The sequence below is a fragment of the Buceros rhinoceros genome, unplaced genomic scaffold (genome assembly GCF_000710305.1).
Source record: "Buceros rhinoceros silvestris isolate BGI_N320 unplaced genomic scaffold, ASM71030v1 scaffold8048, whole genome shotgun sequence".
Classification (NCBI taxonomy): domain Eukaryota; kingdom Metazoa; phylum Chordata; class Aves; order Bucerotiformes; family Bucerotidae; genus Buceros; species Buceros rhinoceros.
This window is the reverse complement of record NW_010426280.1, coordinates 387-23,087: the sequence shown is the minus strand read 5'-3', so window position 1 is coordinate 23,087 and position 22,701 is coordinate 387. Positions and strand designations below refer to the sequence as shown.

Here is a 22,701-nt window from a genome sequence, read left to right as displayed (position 1 = left end):
AGAAAAAAAAAAAAAAAAAAAAAAAAACAAATAAACCCAAACTTAGAATTGTTTAAATATAACTACCTTGGTGTAAGAAAGATTTACTTCAAAGTAACTTACAAAATTTAGTCTTAGAAGAATGTGTAGAAAGAAAAGATAAATGTGCTTCCCACATTGAAGTATAAATTATCCTGACTTGACTAAGAAACAACCTCATTCCAAGTTGTTTCCATTGTTCCTATTTTTATACTTATTGCAGGAAAAAAAGCAAGTACGTTTATATGTGTCTTTAATAAAATAGAAATACATTTGAAATACACTATCTTCCACTTATAATGTCACATACCTTGAAAAACAAAACATTTGCTACAAAAAGTCCACAGTAAATCTTTTTGAAAAAACCATTCATATATGTAAAAAAAAAATCCCCTAAATGTTTAATTTTAAATAGTGATTACATCACCTACAGCTTACTGTGCTTTTGTTAATGCCATGCGACAATCTAAGAAAATAAACCACAGTTTTCGTATATCAAATATCTGTTAAAAAATACTGATCTCAACTTATCTATTGTTAGTTTACAAATAAAAATGTAGATAATTGTAAATTAGGGTAAGCAAAGCATGCAAATCTATAGATTCTATATCTGAATTCCTAGATTAGCATTAAAACCAATCACCGCAACAAATACCTCAACAGTATGCCTTGTGTGCAGAAAGGAAGCGATACTGAACATTCAATGCCACAACTGTAAGGTTTTCGGAGAAGCACCTGTGGCAGTTTCAGCAGTTTCTATATGGAATGCTCCCCCTTTCTAGGATTACTTGAAAAAATCAAGTCAATTCGAATTACGTAGCTGTAAAACATTGACATGTGTAGTTTTTACAGTTTCAGAATCTTCTGTTTGATTTAAACGGGCAATGGTGCATAAACAGGAAACTTATATCATAAGGGATCACATATTTGCAGGCAACATTAAGATTAAAAGTTACATTAACATACATAAAGTGCTGTAGCACATTATTCAATATGTAAGCCATTATCATGTGACCACCTTAACAACAAGATACTAAGCCTTTTATGCCTTTAAAGCATTATTACTGTCATCCTGCAACCAATTTGTCAGTTCTTCACTGAAATTTATAAAGAATGGATTAAAATTACCGGTCAACTCATGGCTTCAATTACTTTAAATTTAGTAGGCTGTATCTCAAAAGAATTAGTAACTATTCCTATAAAAAAATTAGCAGATACAAGGATTAAAACAAAAGAAGAAAGAGAATAAAAAAAGATCACAACACTAAAACGCCCACAACGAGAAAAACACTTTTCCTATATAAACATCAGTATACTAGTCTAAAAATCTCTAAAGCAAAGTAATTTTAAAATACAAAACTTTAAGTGTTTTAACCCTTTGGTGTCCAAATACAAAAGTTGTGAAATAGTTTCAAACTTTTTTTTTTCCAGATACCAAGAGAAAAATATTCTTAACTAAACAGACGTGTGTCACTGCTGGGGACAGCTATAAAACTTAATGCTAGAATTGCATACTGGGCATCTACAAAAGCACAAGTTGGTGCCAAGTTTTTATTTCACAAGAAAACAAGTGGCAGCTGAAATAATTTTCAACTTTTTAGTAGAGTGTCTCAGAATATCCTTCAAAATCAGAACAAGGTGAATATATTGGAAAGAAGGAAGCTCTTCTTTGTGAAGCCACTTCCTTCACATCAAAATTAAGATTCACTACCAATTACGTAGCTATAATCAGCTCCTACATACTTCAAGACTGAGAAAATGCTGTCAGAAGAAAGAATTCATTAACCATAGTAGGCAACATTAGAATTAGTACAAGTGTCACGATCAGGCTGTATCTGTATTCCAATTTACATGCTTTAAGAAAGACCTGTAACAGTGGACTTTGATTTTCATTCTCTCTTGTAAAACTGTTTCACAATTCCAAGTAAACTTTTGTCCGAACAATACAGGCCTATCTGACTTTGCCTGCTATCAGCGATCAAGAATACTTTAAAATTCAGCTCTGATTATGTAAGAAGTGATTCCTCAACACAACTCACAAAAGGCAGGCAGGAAAGACTATGGTAAATCGTAAAACAATCTGATTGCAATACAGCATAACAGAAAAGACCTTCCCTATTAAAATGAAAGTATTTCCTAGATTATTAGCAAAAATGAATTACAAATAAGCACATTTTTAGTACTGCAGCCACTTGTCCAAAGACAACGTAAAAGTTACTTAGACAGCCAATGTGAGGAAAATGAGAGCTATCGTTGCTGCTGCTATCATGTTTCTAGAAACAGACTAGGAATTGCAGGTGAAGTTGCTTACAATGACGAAAGCATTATGGAAGACTATTAAGGAAAGGTTGGGTGCAAACTCCGACTTGAAAATATAAAGAGCCTTGCAATGCAGATTCTGTCAAGATACCTCTAGTAGCAAATAAAATCACATTATTTCTCAACATATCAACTGAAAAACCAATGATAGCCTAAAATTAGAAAAGTTAAGAAAGAAAGCTTGCAAGTGTGCCAAACATGGAATACAAGTTCAGGAGATTTAGTACAAAAAGCATGGACAGCAAGAGCTTGGGAATAAAACTTAAAAAAGGCAAACGAATTTAAATATTTGTGCCAAAAGGGGGGAAACAATCAAGAATGAAAGGACTAAAGATCCTAGATGGATTCATTATTTTCTGGTAACAGGTATGGTGACAGACAGTATCAAACTACATGAAATTTTCTTTTTTGTGACAAAAATAATTTGATGCCCTTACTCAGGCAGACACATCTTTTGGATTAAGAAACCACTGAATTGCATAAAACCATTTTAAATGAGTTTCACAAGACTTTTTTCAACTTAAGATTTTCTTCCTTGTAAAGAAAAAATTATCTACCATGTACGAGCGACATCAAGCAAAATACAAAGAAGGAAACAGAAGAGTAACATTTTCCCTAAGTTACAGCTGACAAAGCTGTTCCGGGGGTTGTTAAGCCTCCATGCAATGAGATACATCTTGTAACCTGTAGCACGACACACATTAGAACACCTTCCTGACCATCTTGAATCTGCTCTGCGCCATGCCGCAACTGCTTAATGTTTTTTGTGCCGGTTCAAAGGTACTAGTTGAACTATGATTAACTTTTCAGTAAAGATACAAACTAGAATAGCAAACTAATTGCAAATCAACAGAGCAGAAGTTAGAGCAAACGTGTGTCCATTAACAATTCTCTCACCACATCCAGTCCAAAAGTATCAGTGGATCATCACCACCATTTAAGTTTGGACTAACCATCAGAACTAATCAGACTGTTGTATTTGGGAATACACTGTATCCTTGTGTCTTCACTGTAACTCGTGCTCTGGCCAAGTTCCACTTCGTTTCTACTACAACTACTTATGTTTCTGCACCTGACTTAACCACGCCCAGGTTTCTGTTGCCAGTAACGGCTTATCTCACAGAAAAAAATAACTAAGCACAGTATCATATGTGAAGGCAGTTTACTCAACAAAAATTCCTAACATTCCTGTCAGAAATCTGAGCTATCCTCATTTAAATGTCTTGACAGCACTTCAGTGTTCTTTTATCCAGCTCTTTTGAACAGAAGATAAGCCAAAAAAACCAGTGCTATCAATCACAAAGGCTCATCACTAATTAGTAAGCTCCCTTATCAAGCTGATCCATATCCTGTGAACTTTCTCTATGCCCCAGAAAGGTCACAAAATATCATTGCTTTAAAGAAGGATTTAACTTTATTCATAAAAAGTACAACCTCTCACTTTCTTCACTATTTCTCAGTAACCGATGTCAGTAACTACTGTTGCTTTTCCATCCACACTAAGAATAATCCACTCTAAAACTGAACAGGAACTCAGTGGTAAGAGTTTGCCTCAGCTTCCTGCAATTATTCAGAACAGCTGTTAACTGAAAACTAACCTTTTCCATCCTGTTTACTCTAAGACTGAGCCTCTCTCTTCCACTTTTTGCTTTACCAGTTATTCATGCATGTATGTTCAATATTTCCAAATATTTCCTTGCAACTAAAACCAAATTACTGCCTTGTTTCATGGTCACAACCTCCTGCAAACCACGTTAAGTTCTTCTACAAAGATGGTAATCAAGCGTGAAACTAAACATGGAAGAAACCAGAAAAGTTTACTTGTAATTATTTTGCAGCAGAATTAGCGTTTCACCACTGAAATCTACAAACCATTTTGACTTTGTCTTTCCATAAGAATTTACCTAAGGCAGGAAAGGAAGAATGAATTCCAACGCCTGGAGGCTTCACATTGCAGAAGGGTCACTATGAGAATACTACAGTGATGGCCCTTAAAATGCTTTTTAATATAGAATGATAAAATGGTTGTCATACACAATGAAAGAAGAACTGCCTCATTTTTTTCTCAACTATACTGCACTGACTCCTAATGCAACAAGCAGCAGTTTAACTGCTACCTGGAGAACAGACAGACAGGTTAGGAAAAAGAAAAGTGTATGAAGTGGTCTGAGTTTGAAAAGTACCAAACAGATATAAGAACCTCTCTGATAAAAAAGCACCTAAATCCTATTCCTAAACAAATCACCACTAAGAACCTGAAGCATTACTCTAAAGATTAGGTTAATGACCACAGGAAAGTAGGATGTTGATTCATCTACACTGAATCAATGTAGCAGTACAACTTCTAATGTAAAGGTGACATAGTAATGGCACTTGTCAAATATGTTAACCTGAAACAGACTGCAGTCCAGCCTTAAAAGTTTGGAAGTTAAGTTAGCTATGTAAATAAAACAAGCAAATCTTAAAAATGTACAAGTTCCTGCTAAGATTTTAAGAAATCAGGAAGAAATCAAGAAACTAATGGAGGGTATCTCTGAACCCTGAGCTCCTTTAAAAGAACAGGCCTTGTAAGTTTATCCTCCAGACTGAGAAGAAAACAAAGGTTTACAACACCAAGGAAAGGCTGGTTTCTGCATTACAGTCATGAAACCTACAAAAAGCTCTCATTCTGTGCCTTCACTAAAGATGGCTGCATTTCAGAAAGTCAGGATGTCTTAAAAGTACAAATGAGAAGAACAAAAGCTGAGCTATCACAGGAGAGGTCAATTAAATATGAACAAACTTCACTTCAAACAGAAATGTATTATAAGATTTTTGCAAAGGGCTAATCCAGCAGCACTAAAAACGTTCACATTGGAGAGATCACTGTCATGGGCAGCTGTGAAGACGACATTAATGATTGTTAAAAAAACCACCACAATGCAGTTTGTGACACATGAATTTGCAAAGAAGAATTAAAATTAAGCCACTGTCCAAGAATGAGAACAAAGGTTTTGCTGAAAAACTAAATACCAGAGGTGGGACATTTCTGGCATTACAGAAGCAGCAGCGAAGGAGTGAATTTACACATTCAAATGAATGTAAGACTGCTTTAATGAGAAAGTGGATAAAGTGTCTGCCTAAATTAGATCAACATTATGATAAGAATCTGTCATCTGGCAGAAACAGATACTCTGGTATTATTTATCCCAGTATGTCAGTTAATTCTCCTCAAACCTGGAGATCAGAGTATAAGAAATCAGAAAGGAAAGCACCTCTTTGGGGTCTTGTAGTATCCCATCACAGTATACAACCCAAATTTTCCAAAAACCCTAAGATTTCTGACAAGGAAATTAAAAGCTTTCCTATGATCCAAGATGACTGAATAGTAGCAACAAAACTCTGAAGCAAGCAAGTACTTGTGTTCAGTCAGCTGGATGCACATCAAGCCACATCCCGTCCCATGAGTTACACCTCTCTTTATCCCAGCGTTTGAAAATTCTATCCTAGTTCTCAGTCAAGTCACTGAGGAATACACAACTGTTCAAATGACAGCTGCAGAACAACTTTTATTTAGAAATAAGCGGACAAATGCTCAAGTGAACTGCATGAAAATGGACATGAAAAGGAAGAAGTGATTTCAAATCAGTATAAACAGCTGCATCTGCTTATTTTTTTATTCAACAGTGTTCTGTGTTTATAACTGAATTTTATATTTATATATATGCTGTGATGCAATCTGTGCAACTATATTAATACCCAGCATTTAAAAAAATAGCATAAAAGAGCAAACCAAAACATGGCACCAAGAAGGCTTTTTCCTCCATAAAGAGCTGTGGACATTTTTTTGTCACCATGATAATTAATACACAATTAACCATACATAAATTGCATCATTATGCTTTTTAGTGAAAATCCAGCAGTTATTATGGATACTTTAAAAGGTACTATCCACATTAAAAAGTCAGTTACACAGCAAACCTTTTCACTCATATGAGGACATTGTGACCACCTGCTTCCCCCTCTTCAAGGGTCCATGAATACCATAGTTAGTGGAGCAACCATTTTTATGGCTGTAGGACATACTGTGCACAGAATAAGCTTCAGCTAAAATGAGAAGGTAAATACCACAAAAAAAATCAAAATATTTTCACTAGGGTACAATTATTATTTTTAAATATTATTAAAAATTTACACAGGAATAGAGAACCAAATTCTCTCTCATCAATTAGGAAAACAACGCAACAGCTTCATGAAATTTAGAGACTGCAATATACTGTATTTCTCTATAAAAGCAACACACGAACAAGCCTGAAACAAAGTAAACTGGAATAAATCAAGTGAGGCAATTTTATTCAAACTGAAATTCTTCCTTTTATCCTTACTACACTACTGTCAATATTCTTTGGCTTCCAATACAACCAAAGGAGTGAATAAAGTAGAAATATGGTAAACACTGATATCAAAGATTACACTAGTCCAAGTTACGTAATTTTAACAGCAGTATTTCAATAATCACTCATTAATAAAAAATACATTTCTTGCAGTATTACACTACTGATCACTAGTGTTCGTGTAATAATGAAATCTTAACATCCCTGTTCTACTTTCTATAAAAAACTAGGGATGCTGCAGTATGTATACTATAAATACCAGGTATAAGCAGTATATTTGACTACTTGCAGTCACAGGGAATATTCTCTGCATCTTCATGTAACTAGATTTTGATACTGTAACTGTATGGAGAAATAAAGAAAAACTTGGATTATAAAACCTAATCCCCATAAGAAAACAGCCATATCCATCATCAGTACAGATCGGCACTTTAGTTCTAGATAGTGCTTAGTTCTGTATTTAAAAAAAAATTCTTGCCTTGGTCCTACTTAGTCAATTATAATTTCAATTAATATATACAAATTAGAACTCACATATATGAATAAAATATCTCTCCTTTTCTTCTAACTGAAGCCATAAAATAAAGGAGTCAAAACTTCCAGAACATTTCAAGATATTACAAAAATCAGGAAAGCAACATACCCATTAGATATGGGGTCAGTTTTCAAATCCGGACAATGCCAAACTAAACGATGTCAAAAGCATTTACATGGATTTGGCCTAATTTAACACATTGAGACTAGAAACTAGATTCTACAGAAAAAAAATCCTCATCCCAATCAATAGCTAGCTCTCTCAGGTGACAGGAACAAGTCTTAATCCTCTAGATTACTAAACATGGGTTGCTCCACCAGCCCATTGCATTTGCATCCCTGATTTTACCATTTCTTGGATAGGATCTGATATTTAATTACCTACAGAACTTGTGACAAGTCTATCCTACTGAAACACAGATGGAATAAAAAGTTAGAAAACTGAGAATTCAAGTTACTTCCTGTTCACTAAAACTGCTATAAACCTACAGTGCTTCTGCTGCAAATAGCTTTAGTCAAGGGCAGACAGCACTTTCCAAGTTTTACAGAAATGTTTTGCCTGTGGCTTGCAAATACGCTATTTAAAAAACAAAATTTTAGTTCAAGTTAAAGATGCAGCCACATCTCCAACCTCAGTTACTCAGCTACTTATTTGGAAAGTCCTACAGATGTAACACATCCTTTCTTCACATCAGACTCAACTCACTTGTTTCATTGTTTATGCAGTTTCACAACTTCTACTTGATTGGATACTTTCCAAAAATCACAAGATTACATACTAATTGATGATGATAATTAAGGTTTGCTCAATTCCACAGTAAATTTAAATCCAAGTTTATCTTAAGATATCTGAAAGTGAGTGCAAAATGGAATTTATAAATTAAGACCAATTTCATGAACTTGTAAATAACTATGTCAGCTGCATAGGTTATTTCAGTATCATTTTTCTACAAAGCAATCTCTTCACATAAAGCAATTTGTTCATCACTGTTAACTTAAAAGGTACTATATGTCCTGAATACTCTATAATACCACTGAAAGAGTTAAATTTTATGGTAGATTTGTCAGGGCAACATTACAAAAACAGTTAAGATGGAAACCAAAGGGTAAAACAAGAAATTAACTACATGATTCTTATTTCACTTATAACTTAGAAGTTTCATATTGCAGGTTAAAATACAGTAACTAGTTACAATTCAAGATAATAAGGCTAGTTCTAATTAAAACAGATCGCTAAAGTATTTACATTATTATAAGCCATAGAGCTTATACTCAACATTTCTAGGTGAAAACTGCATCCATTTTGTCCATGCTGTAAGTTGCATAAGTTTGTGACATTTTCTGAATGTTTTTGCAGTACATAAACCTTTAAAGAAAAAAGTTAACAGGGCAAATATACAATATACTAATAAACAGTGTTAAACTAACTGCAAAGAGTGTGTGAGATGCTATTTTGCACATAATGTTGCTTTTGCATTGCTTTCTATATTTATTCACCAGTGCAATGTGTAAGTTTGTTTTAATAAGCTAACTATATGCCAGATAAAGTGGACAATTTGGGGCTCAGGACAGAAGCGTGATAAATATTTTAATGTATCAGATATAAATGCAATGTATCACACTGGTATCATTTAAGTAAAACAAACCTTATTACTAGACATGCAAAACATCTTGGGCTCATTACGATTGAACAGGTCTAGCTGTCTGATCAAGTGTCTGCTTGTTTGACTTTTCTTTCTGACATTAGTATCTATGTTTACTGCTCTAAGTTAGTTAGCTAAACACACAACAATCAACAACAACAACAAAAAAATACCTCACTTACTCTATTTGCGCACCATGAGCCACAAGGGCACTTATGGAATCCATACTACCAGACCGTGCTGCTTTATGTATAGGAGTTTCACCAACATAATCCTGTAAAGACAAACTACATTTTGTCAAGCATAATATTTCTAAAAATTAAAATCTTATTTTACATTACATTAAGAAAGCAGATATATAAGAGCAGCATTTATTAGCTAGCAAATGCATCAGGTACTTATTATTTTAAAGTTTGCAGGAGGCTAGCACATACATTAGATATATAACAAGTAGTAATGCTAATGGCATCTAACTCACAAGATAAGCCTTAATGAATAACTAAGCAATCAGCAGAGTTGTATTCAGCAAAACTTCTTAAAAAACCCCACAATGTATACCACCATAGCAAGTTCCTCTAACACCTTTATTTTCTAGCACTGTTTCTCAATACATTGAAGACTGAGCAAGCCATGTCGAATTCAGAAGCAGCACGGCCAAGTTTGTGGGACTACTTCTCTCACTGACGTACTTACGCAGTACTGTACTGCACCATAAATACTCGCCAGGTGAGGAGTATGTACACATAACTGTACTGTAAATATGAGCATGACCAGAGGTCACAGGACATCTCTCCCCCGAGACATACACACTGACTCATGTCTTACGGGCTTTTCTATCTACACATTTACATTCCATTACTGTTACCCAGCACAACAAATCATTTAATCTGTTCATATGACGTGCAAGCATACTGGGAGTAGTGTATTTCTTTTCAGGCAACTCCTCTCTACAAACTATCTTCACAGGTAACAAGAAGATTCTACAGCAATTTTAGAAATGCAACTGGCAAGCAGCAGGTAAATTCCATGCATTATGATCTACAGGCTACAGATGAAATTCAGTACTTGCAAGGAACCATCAGCATTAAGAACCACAGAGAAGAATCAGTAATGAAATATGGCCTTCAAGTAGCAACCAGATACTCAGTTATTGGTTTGTTATGTGATCTAATTATCACAGTCCTTAACAATTTCAATGTATAGCAGGTTTTTTTCCTCCTTTCTTCCCCATCCTCTTTCTCTCCAAATTCTTAGGAGACATCACTTGTCTGCTCCATTGATATTAAATACGTTCTCACTGTATGCGCCTCATTTTTGCTACCCCACTCCTTTTATTAAAATATCGACACTAGCTAATAAAGTAACACGGCACCTTTACTGACTCAGCAGTCTTCACAGTGGTGTTCACTTAACTCTGCAGTACTGGGTAAGCTTTAGCTCTATATGAAACGTGAATATATTAAAAATATCATACTACCATCTTGATAGATAAAAGTCAACAAGTGTTTCAAATTCTGCCAAGCTTATGAGAAATTAAATCACATCTTCTAGACCACATAAATGTAACGTGAAGATGAATACTGAATTGTGTTACACACTCTCAATTTTCTACTTGCCAATTTTATTTCAGAGTAAAATCTTTTTATATCAAGTTACAAATACACTGAGAATAAGCCAGTTTACCACTGCTTGAGATATATATTCAGCCAAACAGTGAACCACCTAGCACCCCTAGCAGGGAATATGGTACCAGATAAAGTTTACCTTCTTATAAACTAAAGAAAATTGCTGAGGCAAACACAAAGTTTGGAGACAGAAAAGAGCAGAAAACTCACTGGAGTCCTTAGTGATTAGAAAAGAGCCATACAACCCTTCTTCCAAAAATGGCTGTTTATAACTAATGAATAGAAGACTGCTTTCCAAGTTTATAAAATTTCTCCTATTAATAACTTCTTGAAGTTACAGGAAGACAGAGGTGTTTAACAGACACAATTTAATTAACTGTCATACATGGAAATTCATTTGGCACTGATTTTTTCAGGAAGATTTTCTTCATAGTGTAAAATATTCTTCTATCATGGAAGTTGTCTTCATTTTGTCATCATTTTGTTAGTTTTCTTACCCCCCCCCATCCCCACCTTTTGTTAAAGAGATAAAAGTGTAGAAAAGAAGTGATTTGCCTGTTTTGTTCAGCATTACTAGTTACAGTCCCAACCCTAACTTAAAAAATAAACATTCAATATAAAGTTCAGTTTCAGGAAAGTTAGCTCAACTAGCCATGCATTTAACAAAGATGACAAAAACCTCTGTTAGCCCCATAAATCTAACAAGCTGCTCACAATAAGATCTAGACAACACTTACATAAAAGTATGGCCATGGGGAAACACTAGAAAGACCTTTGCGAAAGGACTCCTTCACCACTGCATTTACAAGACTAAATTAAGCTCACAGCAGCCATCAATCTTACCACCAAGAACCTCTTCTCTCAGAGGAGCATATATATCTTGAGAGCCACTTCTTTCATTCACTGTCCCAGAAGAGTTTTTCTCTTCTTTACAGTTATGGAATTGAGAAAAGACTTGGAGAATGCCAGAATGTATGGATTTATATTTTTAGAGCATTTGTTTTAACTATACCACCTAAATTTTAGCCATCACTAATGTCACCTTCTTTTAAGTTCTCCTATAGGACCAAATCTTTTTTCACTGAAGTATTTTATAAAATAGTTTCTTAGCTCTGCAAAGAAATTCTCTCTGGATTATGAGCTAGAGAGAAAGGGTGAAAAAAGTTATATCCTACTGAGAAATGGCTTTAAAGTTTACTTATTTTTCAATACATCCAAAATCAACCATAAAGAGGAAAGCAAAGTACTTGATGAGTCTCAGAACAATTTATTTTGATTCAACAATTGGAATGGATGGCGGAAGACAAAAAAAGCAGTATATAACAGATGTTTTTCCAAGTAGCTTCTGAGAACAGTTTGGTGTCTACATTTCTAGTACATTTTCTTCCGTCTCTCTTTTTGGGCTACATGGAGCAAACTAAGTTGTTTTATTTTAAGGAGCTCTGCAAATTTCTGACTAACCTCACAATTTTTCTAATTATCCACAGTTCCCATATGTGCTTCAGTTTGATACAAACCCTTCTGTAATAATATTCCAGGAAGTGAAACATCAGTAATTTGTACTGGCCTTTCATATCTAGGGCAGAACTTTTCAGGATCCCGTTTACCCTTCTGACATAACATTGCACCAACAGCCCAAAACTGTCTCACAATCCGTAAGTCACATGTAAATAAATGAGCAGAAAGATCAATTAAGTTTTATTAATTTAGCATTCAAGAAACACAAGCTTGCTTGTTTCTGGGGAGACTGAGTATTTTGTGTACAGCACTTTTTTTTTTTTTTTGCAACTCACTGCCACCAACGAACGTTTTCCTCTTTTCCCTTGGAGGAGCACAACTATCCTTTTGCAAAGACAAGGGCAGACTTCTCTAGCTTAGGGTCATGACTACATTATCTTTGACTTCTATTTCATTTCACTGCGTAAGTGTTTAGCTTCCTTATTCTCTTCTTATTTATGTGGCTGAAGAGTCTTTTGCCTTTTCGGCTTAAATTTTCTCAGTAAGTCTGTCTCAGCTTGATTAATCAGTTTGCATGCCCTTATGCTGCTTAACCTCAAAGGACATTTCCTCTACAGATTAAATATTTTTCTCATACTCTCTGCCTATTCCCAGGCCTTTTAGATGTGGTTATTTTTTCAGTTCAGTCTGAAGCAAATTTTTACTCTATTTTCCCTCTTTCTGGGATTTAATTTTTTGCTGGCTTTATGATCTTCCAGTCAAACTCAGAGCAAATTTTCTATTTTATTCTCCAAGTTCTAAGTCCCTGGATACAAATTCAGTTAATTTCACTCAGCAGTACATTTACACCTCTTTCATTAAAAAACCAAACAAAAAACCCCCCCAAAACCTAACTTATCTATAAACATTTATTTCTAAAACAAAAAGCCCTCATGCACATTTAGACTGAAAACTTTCAACTATGCGTATTGGTTTTGGCTGGGATAGAGTTAATTTTCTTCGTAGCAGGTCGTATGGTGCTATGTTTTGAATTAGTGACCAAAGCACTAATAACACTCCAATGCTTTAGCTTGAGTGGGTTGCAAAAAGCTAGGAGCCTACACAGCTGGGACCACTGACCCAAACTGACCAAAGGAATATCCCATACCATATGACACCACACTCAACAAGAAAAGCTGAGGCAGCGGGGTGGAGTTTGCAAGAGCTGTCAGTGCTTGGGGACTGGCTGGCCATCAGTCAGCTAGTGCCAACTGTGGGATTTTTTTGGTTGTGGTGGTGGGTTTTTGAGAATTTTTTTTTTCCCCCACCATCACCTGACTTTCTTGGTTTTGTTTTTCTTTGTTTCCTTTTTTTACTTATTAAACTGTCTTTATCTCAACCCATGACTTCTCTCACTTTTTCCTTCCAATCCTCTTCCTCAACCCACTACAGGGCAGAAATGAGCAAGAAGCTGTGCGGTGCTTAGGTGCCTACACTGGAGTTAAACCACAACACGATTAAAGTACTTGTAAAATACTTCTAGTACGGGTATCTAAGACACAAAAGCACTATCTTACCTAACAAGAAGTATAAACTAACTCCACTCCTTAATTGAGCTGACTATATTTCACATTTATCAGCTTACCACATTTCCAAAAGCTATTCAGAAAGAATGCACATTTTCTTCTTCCACGCCACGGATATCAGTAATAAATGTGTTTATAGTTCTCGCTAGCACGAGCAGTCTAACCCTCCTAAATCTATCTGCCATCACTGCCACAGGACGGTAACTGAAAAGCTAACCATCACCTCTACAGATGCAGTATTTCTTATCCCTTCTTTTTAAGATAGGCCACATAAAACACTTTTTTCGGCCAATCAACACAGGTAACATACAACAGAAATGCTTAACAGGCTGAGGCTAGAGGAGAAATGGATTTAAATGAAGTAACAGGCTTTTAAATCAAGAAGTACTCATGATTATCTGATCTTAATATGCACAGCAAGCTCAGAATCCATCTGCATTCTGACAAGGATAAAATATCAGAAAAAACTCTTGGGGAAAGTAGCAGTGTAATTGCTTTGCACTATTACAGTGAACTAGAGCAGGCAGGCAGCCAAATGCAGGTCTTGAGTCACGTTATTAAGAACTAGGAGTAGGCACCGCCCACTGAAGAAAAAAAAAATTAGCAGGAGTTTCTCTGGAGTCCACTGCTGGGTAGAAACAGGCAAATCATTGCTTGGTACTTCAGCTTTCTCAAGTGAATTTTTAAGGTGATCGAGGGGGTAGAACTGCCCACTGATCATAACGAGAGACAGATGGTTCTAGCCAGCACATACAGTTATATAACAAGGCTGGGCATCACAGGATATACTCACAGAACTTATTTGGGGAGCAAGGTACAGTTGGGACAAGCAGTTTTCAGCATCTGTCCTTCACTGCTTCTGCCTGAGAAATGTCCTGGGCAACTGTCACCAGCACTGAGATACACATTTCCAGGTTTTCCTATGCTACAGGGCAGACAGCATGGGCTCCAATACAACACCTCAGGGCAGACATGAGAAAGCGTGCATGCAAATTCTACTGAGTACCAGAGGTTTACGTTAAGACTGAGAGACTCGAGTAGCGTTTCCTTTTCAGAAGCTATCCTTTTCTTTTTCCAGAGGTGATGGGTTAGTCTGTAGCCATATGACCAGGAGTCAGTTTGGAAGGAAAGTTTTACTAGTTTAAATATCAAGTACTCCCAGATCTTTCTCAGCATGTGTTTTGTATCCCGTGTCCATGGAACACTTGTCCTCACACAAGCATTAGCCAGTGACTATGTCTGTTTGAAGTACAGCATCTGTCAGCGAGCTGGAAGGAATAAACAAAATACACATCAGGAAACATGCTCCAAAAGCTCCGAAGTGTGGGTGGAAGCCCTAGATGATCACTTGAAAGTGCTCGTAAGTTAAATAAGGAGCTAAGATAATTTATTAAGGAGTTCAAATCAAACAAGAATAGTAGAATTTGATTGTAATTCAATAAACACCTGGAAAGAACTGAGGGGAGCAAAGCATGCACTATGCTTTACACAGCCATGTATGAAACATGCCAAATATCTGTGGATGAGACTGCTGCTGTAGGTATCACCAAGGTACACTGTCTAGCTTTCAGTGCTCATGCATGTGAAACCAGTGTGACTGACCAGTTGCATCCTAACAAAGGCACTCTTTTGTTGCTATTACTTTTTTAATTAACCAGAGCTATCTTCTTATTGAACAAAATCTAAATTACATCATCTTGTATGTTCAGTTAGTATTTTGTGAGGGCAGAAGAAAGTTATTACAAGTGTAACTTGAGACTACCATTAACAACATACAAGGCTTCCACAGTGTCAACTCTCAGAACCATCCAGATCAGTGTCCTCTGCCTGTCAATACCTGTTTCTGCCCTTAGAATTATATAGAATAATATCACCACTATCTGTTTGAAAACCTGAGTACCACAGTACTCTTCCTCCTGGGGAGGACCATAGATCTATTACATGGATTTGCTCTGCTGACAAGTCATCAATTTATAAAGACTCCTGAGTCACTGGCTAGTCTTAGCAACTAGTGACTTTAAGCTGGAATTAATTTCTTGTCCACTTTTAATTGCGTATTACACTGCTTCCTGATTTCCTTTACAATCATCTGCATGTTGCCCTCAGCCCTTGGAAAGATCTCTCTGCACTCTTCTGCTCTTCTTTCGGGGGCTAGCTGCTACTTTCTTCTTCACTATAACCTCATTCACTGGATGTGATTTTTTAACCACCCATCACATTCCAGGACAGCAAGCTTGTTCTTCAACTTGATTTCAGCCTCACTGGTCAGTTCTTCTCTTTATCCTCATAGTTTGGAAACTTTCATTCTTCTCATTCATTCATTTTCATTCATTCTTCTCTTCTCATTTAGCAGATATCAGGTACATCTTTATCCTGTGCATGCCATGTTTCCTCTCTAATTACATTTTCTTTACATTCTTACCTGGTCTCCAGATGAATTTACAGTTCTTGTATTTTGTCTTCTGAAGATTCTACCACTATGCAGCAATAACTTATTGTATAAGTTACTTTTGTCAGGTATCAAGGAGAAGATGTGATCTATAGCCTCTGCATCCAGTCACCTTCATTGTTTCTACAATTCTCCTGGTGTCTCACAGCTGTTCTCAATGCACCAGCCTTCTTTTCTGAAAACTCAACACAAACTTCCCCATTTCTTATTTTTGCATAGCTTAAAAAAAAAAAAAAAAAAAAAAAAAAAAAAAAAAAAAAAAAACAAAACACAAAAGAACCAAACTCTAGAAATGCAAATGTTCAAGTTCTTCAGCAGATTTAGTTTAACTCTACTGCATAGAAAACACAGTCTGGTCATTAAATATTTTAGGAAAAGTATGATGCAAGATTTGACAGACCAGACTTTTTATAGATGCTGTGCTATACTACAGCTTTTAGTTAATGCATATGCTGCAGTATTAATTACTCTCACAGAATATTATAAATAATTTTCAGCACTATTATAAAGGCATATTATATGTGCAATATTATGGCACACATTATGAATGCCCAGCATACATAACAGATCCATTCAGTACTGCAAATGTTTTCTCTGAAACTATGACAGTTTTAAGCACTCAAATCCTGTACTGTACCAGAGTGCAACAGTCCTTTGGAGGAATTTGCTGTATTAATGCACTCTCTGCTACCAAATAAATCATTATCCATACTCACAGTAAAAGTAATGGAAAATTATTAAAAAAAAATTTCTAAATCGCTCATTCATTCTTTCTTAGTAAAGCACACGTTTCTGTTCTATTCGCAGGAAGTTACTAAAAAAAAGCTTTGGAAGTACTCTAAAAAAGGAAAATTGTATGAAACCAGATGCATCTTAAAATAAACCATGGCAGACACTACTAGTTAGAATTATGACTAAATCATGAAGTACCACAAAGGTCTCATGCTTCTGTAAGTAATGGTGAGTTTTTCAGTTCTTACCATATTTAGTAAGATGTTTCTCATTAGTCTTTCTTCTCTCCCCTAAAGAGGCATTACAATATCAGAGTATTTGCTAGTGCTGCCAACACCAGAGCAGCATACCATTTTGTTCAAGTAGTAAGATGTCCTCCCCTAAAAGAAATCTTCTCCAAACATTCAGTGGCTTAAAGGACATGTATTAGTCCTATCTCTACTATAATAAAAAAGGTCTATAATTTATAATGAAGTTATTTGACTTCAACTGATGTTAAAAATAATCTGTGTGGATGTAAAGATCATACATGTAGTTAAAGGGGACCAAGACACTCTTCCCAAAAATATATGCGGACATGAAATACATGTGAATCCATACCTGTTTGTTTATGTTGGCCCCCACTTGAATCAGCCAATTCAGGCACTGTGGATGTCCTCCAAAAGCAGCAATGTGGGCTGGTGTTTGAGCAAAACGTGTCGTACTGGCATTTACAGAAGCTCCAGCTCTTACTAACTGCATTAGGCACTCCAGCTTTAAAAACACGAGGGAATAAAACCAAAAAAATGTTACACAGATGCGCTATGATAACTAGCATGTGCTAAATACATACGTAAGACCTAGAAAAGCTAAACTTACTAGTGAGAGTACATGTTGCAAATCAAGACAGAATATGAATATCAGAATTTTCCCCTCCTCCTTGTACTCCTCCCTCCTTTGGTCATAGGCCATCACTGAGAAGTACTTAATACTTACCCCCAAAACTAAATTCCAACATTTATTTTTGGGAAGGGGGAAAAAAAAGAGGGCATGAATACCTCAGATTTGACTACAAGAGCTATTTGTTTTACTTTTTTTGGGGGGGGGAGGGAGGGGAAAAAAAAAGTTCTGATCCAGCAAAGCTACAGAACGTGATGCTAAACAGACATTATTAGATAACATTCGTCATAACAACATTGTTAGGAGATACATAGATATATTCATGGGAGGGTTTAGAGGAAGGCAAGCAAGAAAAACACAAGAAAGATTTTAAATTTCTTTAATGTTTTCCTGAGTGACAGAAGCAGATTACTAATGAAAACTAATATTGTTAACACTACGCTAAATCTGTAGAAGTAATAAATTCTTTTCTCCATTTTCTTGCTATTACCATTGAAGAGCTGTTAAAACCAAACAGGTTGCATGTTTGTGGCAATATCAAAAAACAAGACATGCTCTCTTTGTTTCAAAAAATTGCAGTATTTTGTCAGACTATATTCTGACTTTTATTTTCCCACTATACTAAGCAGAAGTGTCAGATATCCAGCTCTATTTTTAAACGTTCATAACATCCACATTTGTAGAAGCTAGGCAAACCACAGCCATGATGATCTCAACTTTCAAAAATAGTAAAAAAAAAAAATGTTCCTTTCCTGTCACACAGCAACCTTGTCTTTTTGTTGATAGGAAAAGGAATGCACAGTGTTAAAATAAACAGTTTAGTCTAGGTTCCATTTATTGTGGTTAGAAAACAAACACCACCGCACAGGTGCAACAGCAAACCAAAAATCCACTGCACTGACTCAGGACATTGGTTCATATAGAACAAAAATATATAGGGTCAGTCTCTCACAGTTAAAGAAAATGTTTGTTAGCCATACCACAGCTATGGAACAGTCTTTTCATTAAAAAGCAATTAAAAAGCATCAGAAAATAATCTGGCAGCTTGATTCAGACAGAAGCATAAACATCACAATTTCAGTGTTCTTTATTGTTGTATGTCAGACTCTTTCTCTCTCATTTTTTAACCTACAACTCCTGATCTTGATTAATTACTTACATGAAATAAAAGTAACAACCCCTGTAGTCAAATACATTACTTTTGCAAATAAACTTCAATTGTTTCTTCCCCCCATACAGTTCAGAAATACACATATGTACCTTATCCTTCAGGATATACAAAAGTACTTTTGGGGACTGTAATGCACTTGACACCAGAAAAAAACGTACCATTAACTCACTAATTACATGAAGTAAACATGCAAGGGTGAGGGTAGTTGAAATACTGCAGTATTAATGATTCTAGCTCCATAAACCCCAACATTAACAAAGACAACATACCTTCTCAAAAGCAAACAACTACTTTTACTGCAAAAAAAATTTACATCAAAAAAAGTGGTGCAAGAAAATCTCTAATTCTAATGATAAACTACACAAACATATTTTGCATTTGCTAATCTCAGACTTCCCTAGTACTGCTAATATCGCTGTTAATCCTTAAGGATTATTCATAATTGCAAAACTGTAATTATTAATAAGCAATATGATGGAAAAAACCTCCAGCTACACCAAGATGTTCCTCTAGTGTAACTGCAAACAAAAATGAAATTCAGCCAGTTTTTAAAACAAAAGACTTTTAATAGTATTAATCTGAAAACTTTCAGACAAGCATTATAACTTCAGGAAAGAATAGTATTTCCTGCACCTTAGGCAGGCTGAAAGAATTTCCATAATTAGACAGGCATTATAGCCTATCAACTGGAGTGGAAAAACACTGTAACTGGTTCACCAGCATCACCTTGCACTGTTTAAATCTACTTTATAAGATGGCTACATGCCATGATTATCTATACAACTTCATATTTAAATACTGTTCTTTTTTATGCGCCTTTTTTTCCCCATTACCTCTTAGAGGGTTTTAATAAGATAACGTTTCATCTCATTAAAAGCTGAAGTATGGGTCTTCTGCATCATGGCTGTCAGAAAAACCTGCTTCTTCCAACATTATGGAAGAACAAGGTAAATTACTTCCGTGGACAGGAAATGTCGTAACAAAAACCAATAACTCACTTGATCATTTATGCCTGAAATCAGGACACACAAGTCCGCTTTCATTAAATAGTCTTTTAGAAGGTATTTTCCACTTCATTGTTCTATCTAAAACAAAGGTTAAACTGATTTAAAGAAGAAAGTCAGGCCTCCACAAAGGCCACAACACTGGCAAAACACCAAGGCTGAGACAGGCATTTTTATTTGCATTACTTTTGTTTCTTCTGAAACAAAATGTACTTACGACTATTCTGCTTCCTATAATGGAAACAGTCAAATGGTGAAAATAAAAGTAGAAGAGTACAAGAAAATAGATGGGGTCAGAGAAAATAAAAATGCACATGCAGGTAGTTAAAAATAAAAACGTGATTAAGGTTAACATAAGACAAAGGCAAGCTCTTCATTTTCCACCTCTCTGGCAGCTTTTTAGATTGTTAACAATTTTACCGAGAAATCTACAGAATGCCAGCGTAATTTAGGGCACTATATAATTAACTCTTAATTGGAATACAGCAACTCTAATGGGAATTAATTTATATCTCAGGATACAAGCACTTCTCTGCAGTCTGGGCTTATCCTGGAAATGCAAATGCCAACACAGATACTCAACACAGCAAGTAAATTTAGGTTTGCCACTGTCTCCAAAAGAAGGCCCATGCTGTCACTGAAAATGCAGATATTAGAACCAGAAACACTGGTTGTAATATCTATCACTTTCAATTGACTTTGCTGGTATTTTATTACTTGCAAGCTGCACAAGTATGTTTCAGAGTAAGCTATTAAAAAGACTGTGTTTTCATTTTTAGTTTTACAACACTTCATTTTTGTTGGCACTAGCATTACATCTATATTCCTCCCCAAAAGCTATTTTTTCCTCTTTCACATACTCATTTCTAATGGAACCTGACTGTTGCTACTTCCTTACTGTGGCACATCTACAACTGCATGCAAGAATGCAGTTCTACATCTTTATTCTAAACAATTTTGTACTGTCCTTTGATAAAATGAGGGACACCTTTTACATCGGTAAAAGGAAGGAAACATCTCTACACTGTTGAAGTTTACCAGCCCTAGTCTCATGCTGCGTGTGCATGCACACACTTGTGTAAGTGCATGAACTCCTTTAGATTTCACTGCCTACAGCGAGTAGTTCCACAAGGGCTTCTTCTGGAAAGAAAATGAATCAGTTTTGTCAGTTCAGCCTCTTACAGAGCTGCAATTATAACGAATAAACATCTGGAGGACCAGCTGCTAAATGGCCCTGTATCAGAAGGACAGCTATGAAGTTCTGTCACCATTCAATTTCACTCAGGAAAAGAAAAATAAATGAGTGAAAATTCCACAAAATTGGGGTGGGGGGGAGGCAGCGAGTAAATGAAGAGGAAGAGTCTTACTCAATAACTACTAATAAACATTTCAAAAATTAATGTTTAAAAAACCTAATACTTTGAGAAATAGAAAAACTCCTCCATTTGAAGTTTTGATGAATTTGAATTTTGGGAAAAAACCAACCAAATCGTAAATAAGAACATAAGACATGCATATGAATGTCCACTAAGAGCAGCTATTATTTCACTGCTGGTAATCACCTATTAACTGGTGAAAGGTAAAAGTATAACTACAACACACTAAGTCGAGTTTGGGATCCAATTACATTACTGTAACTTTTCCAAGTGTGCTGTATAGTCTTAAGGAAAGAAACACTACATAACAAGACTCTGAAACAGGCAGATAACTTCCATAAGCTGAAATTGCCTAGACCCTCTCACAAGATTTCTAAGAAAGTACACATATGCAAAGTCATGTTTATTTATAGCCTATGTCATCTTTACAAGTCATGTTTCACTCAGATTTTTCGTCTTTATATGCAACAGAAGACAATTATCAAATTTTCCTGATACCCAAGAATTAACATGGCAAATACAAACACAGTGTCTTGTAGACTGACTTGATCCCTATGTCAGCTGTTTCTGCAGGTCTTTTCAACAGAAAATTGGACGTGTATGAAAAGTCACATAACCTAGCTGGGTTAGTAAAAAGCTGAAGATGCTTAAAGAAAAAAACAAAAACACCACACATATCTCTAAGACAGAAGCAAGACTGCCACAAGCATATACCAAAGAGAAATTCTTATGAGATGGAAAAAGAAACAATTAGTATCCTCGCATGTACTATGAGCATACTTCATGATAAAATTTAAGGCACTCCACTTGTAGAAGTGTAGAAGATTATTAGCTTCTTTCTGAACAGATAAAGGGCTGCTTTAGATTTTGGGTTTTAGCGAAGTAGTCCTTAAACTATGTTTCTAAAATGTTTCTTGAGCAAGCACTGCAGATAAGATCACTAAACAAAGAGAAACCATCTCTTAATGTACTTTCATAAACCATGATAAATGCCTAAGTACATTCATTTTCCTCCTCTGGCACACAATCAATGACTAAATAGGAATATATTGGACATGGGAGGGAGAACAAGAACAAAAGCTCCTCAAAATCCAAACCCACACATATCAATGAAGAAAAAAACAAACCCCAAGCATCTAGGGTGGAATTCTGTACAGGCTGGAACACTCACCACATTAGAGACAGGAAAGGCCTACATAGAAATCAATAAATTAAGACACAACTCATTTTAAGACTTGAAGTTAGTGTAGCTACTTCTTATGCTTTGACCTTTTCTGCATTTCAAAGATGCCAACGCAGTTAACCCTGTCCTGGTACCTGCGCGCCTGTAAACCACAGTTTGTTTCTCATACTGAAGGCGGAGAGGAGTGCATTACAGGCAGGAGCATTGTCTCTCCAAACTCCTAATGAGTCAGTAGTCATAACACAAGCTCCACAACAAAAGAGTCTCCAGGTGTGGAGCCTGAGGACGATAAGGACCATAACTAGACTGTGCAGACAAAGCGTGCAGCACGACGAGAGGGTGGGTTAGGAGGGAAGCGTGGAAGCGGTCGCC

At 35.8% G+C, this 22,701-nt stretch overlaps 1 protein-coding gene across 1 annotated transcript in view; it reads right to left on the bottom strand.

Annotated features, from left to right (window-relative positions):
* Nucleotides 1-17,466, bottom strand: part of ANKRD10 (ankyrin repeat domain 10) — a 31,985-nt gene extending 14,519 nt beyond the window's left edge. Inside the window, exons 1-2 of the mRNA XM_010141443.1 lie at nt 17,317-17,466; nt 9,070-9,161 (exon numbers count right to left, since the gene is read on the bottom strand). Of these exons, the coding sequence (XP_010139745.1) occupies nt 9,070-9,161; nt 17,317-17,457 (233 nt within the window). The 5' untranslated portion in view covers nt 17,458-17,466. The remainder of the gene's footprint in view (nt 1-9,069; nt 9,162-17,316) is intronic.
* Between the last annotated feature and the right edge of the window lie 5,235 nt (nt 17,467-22,701).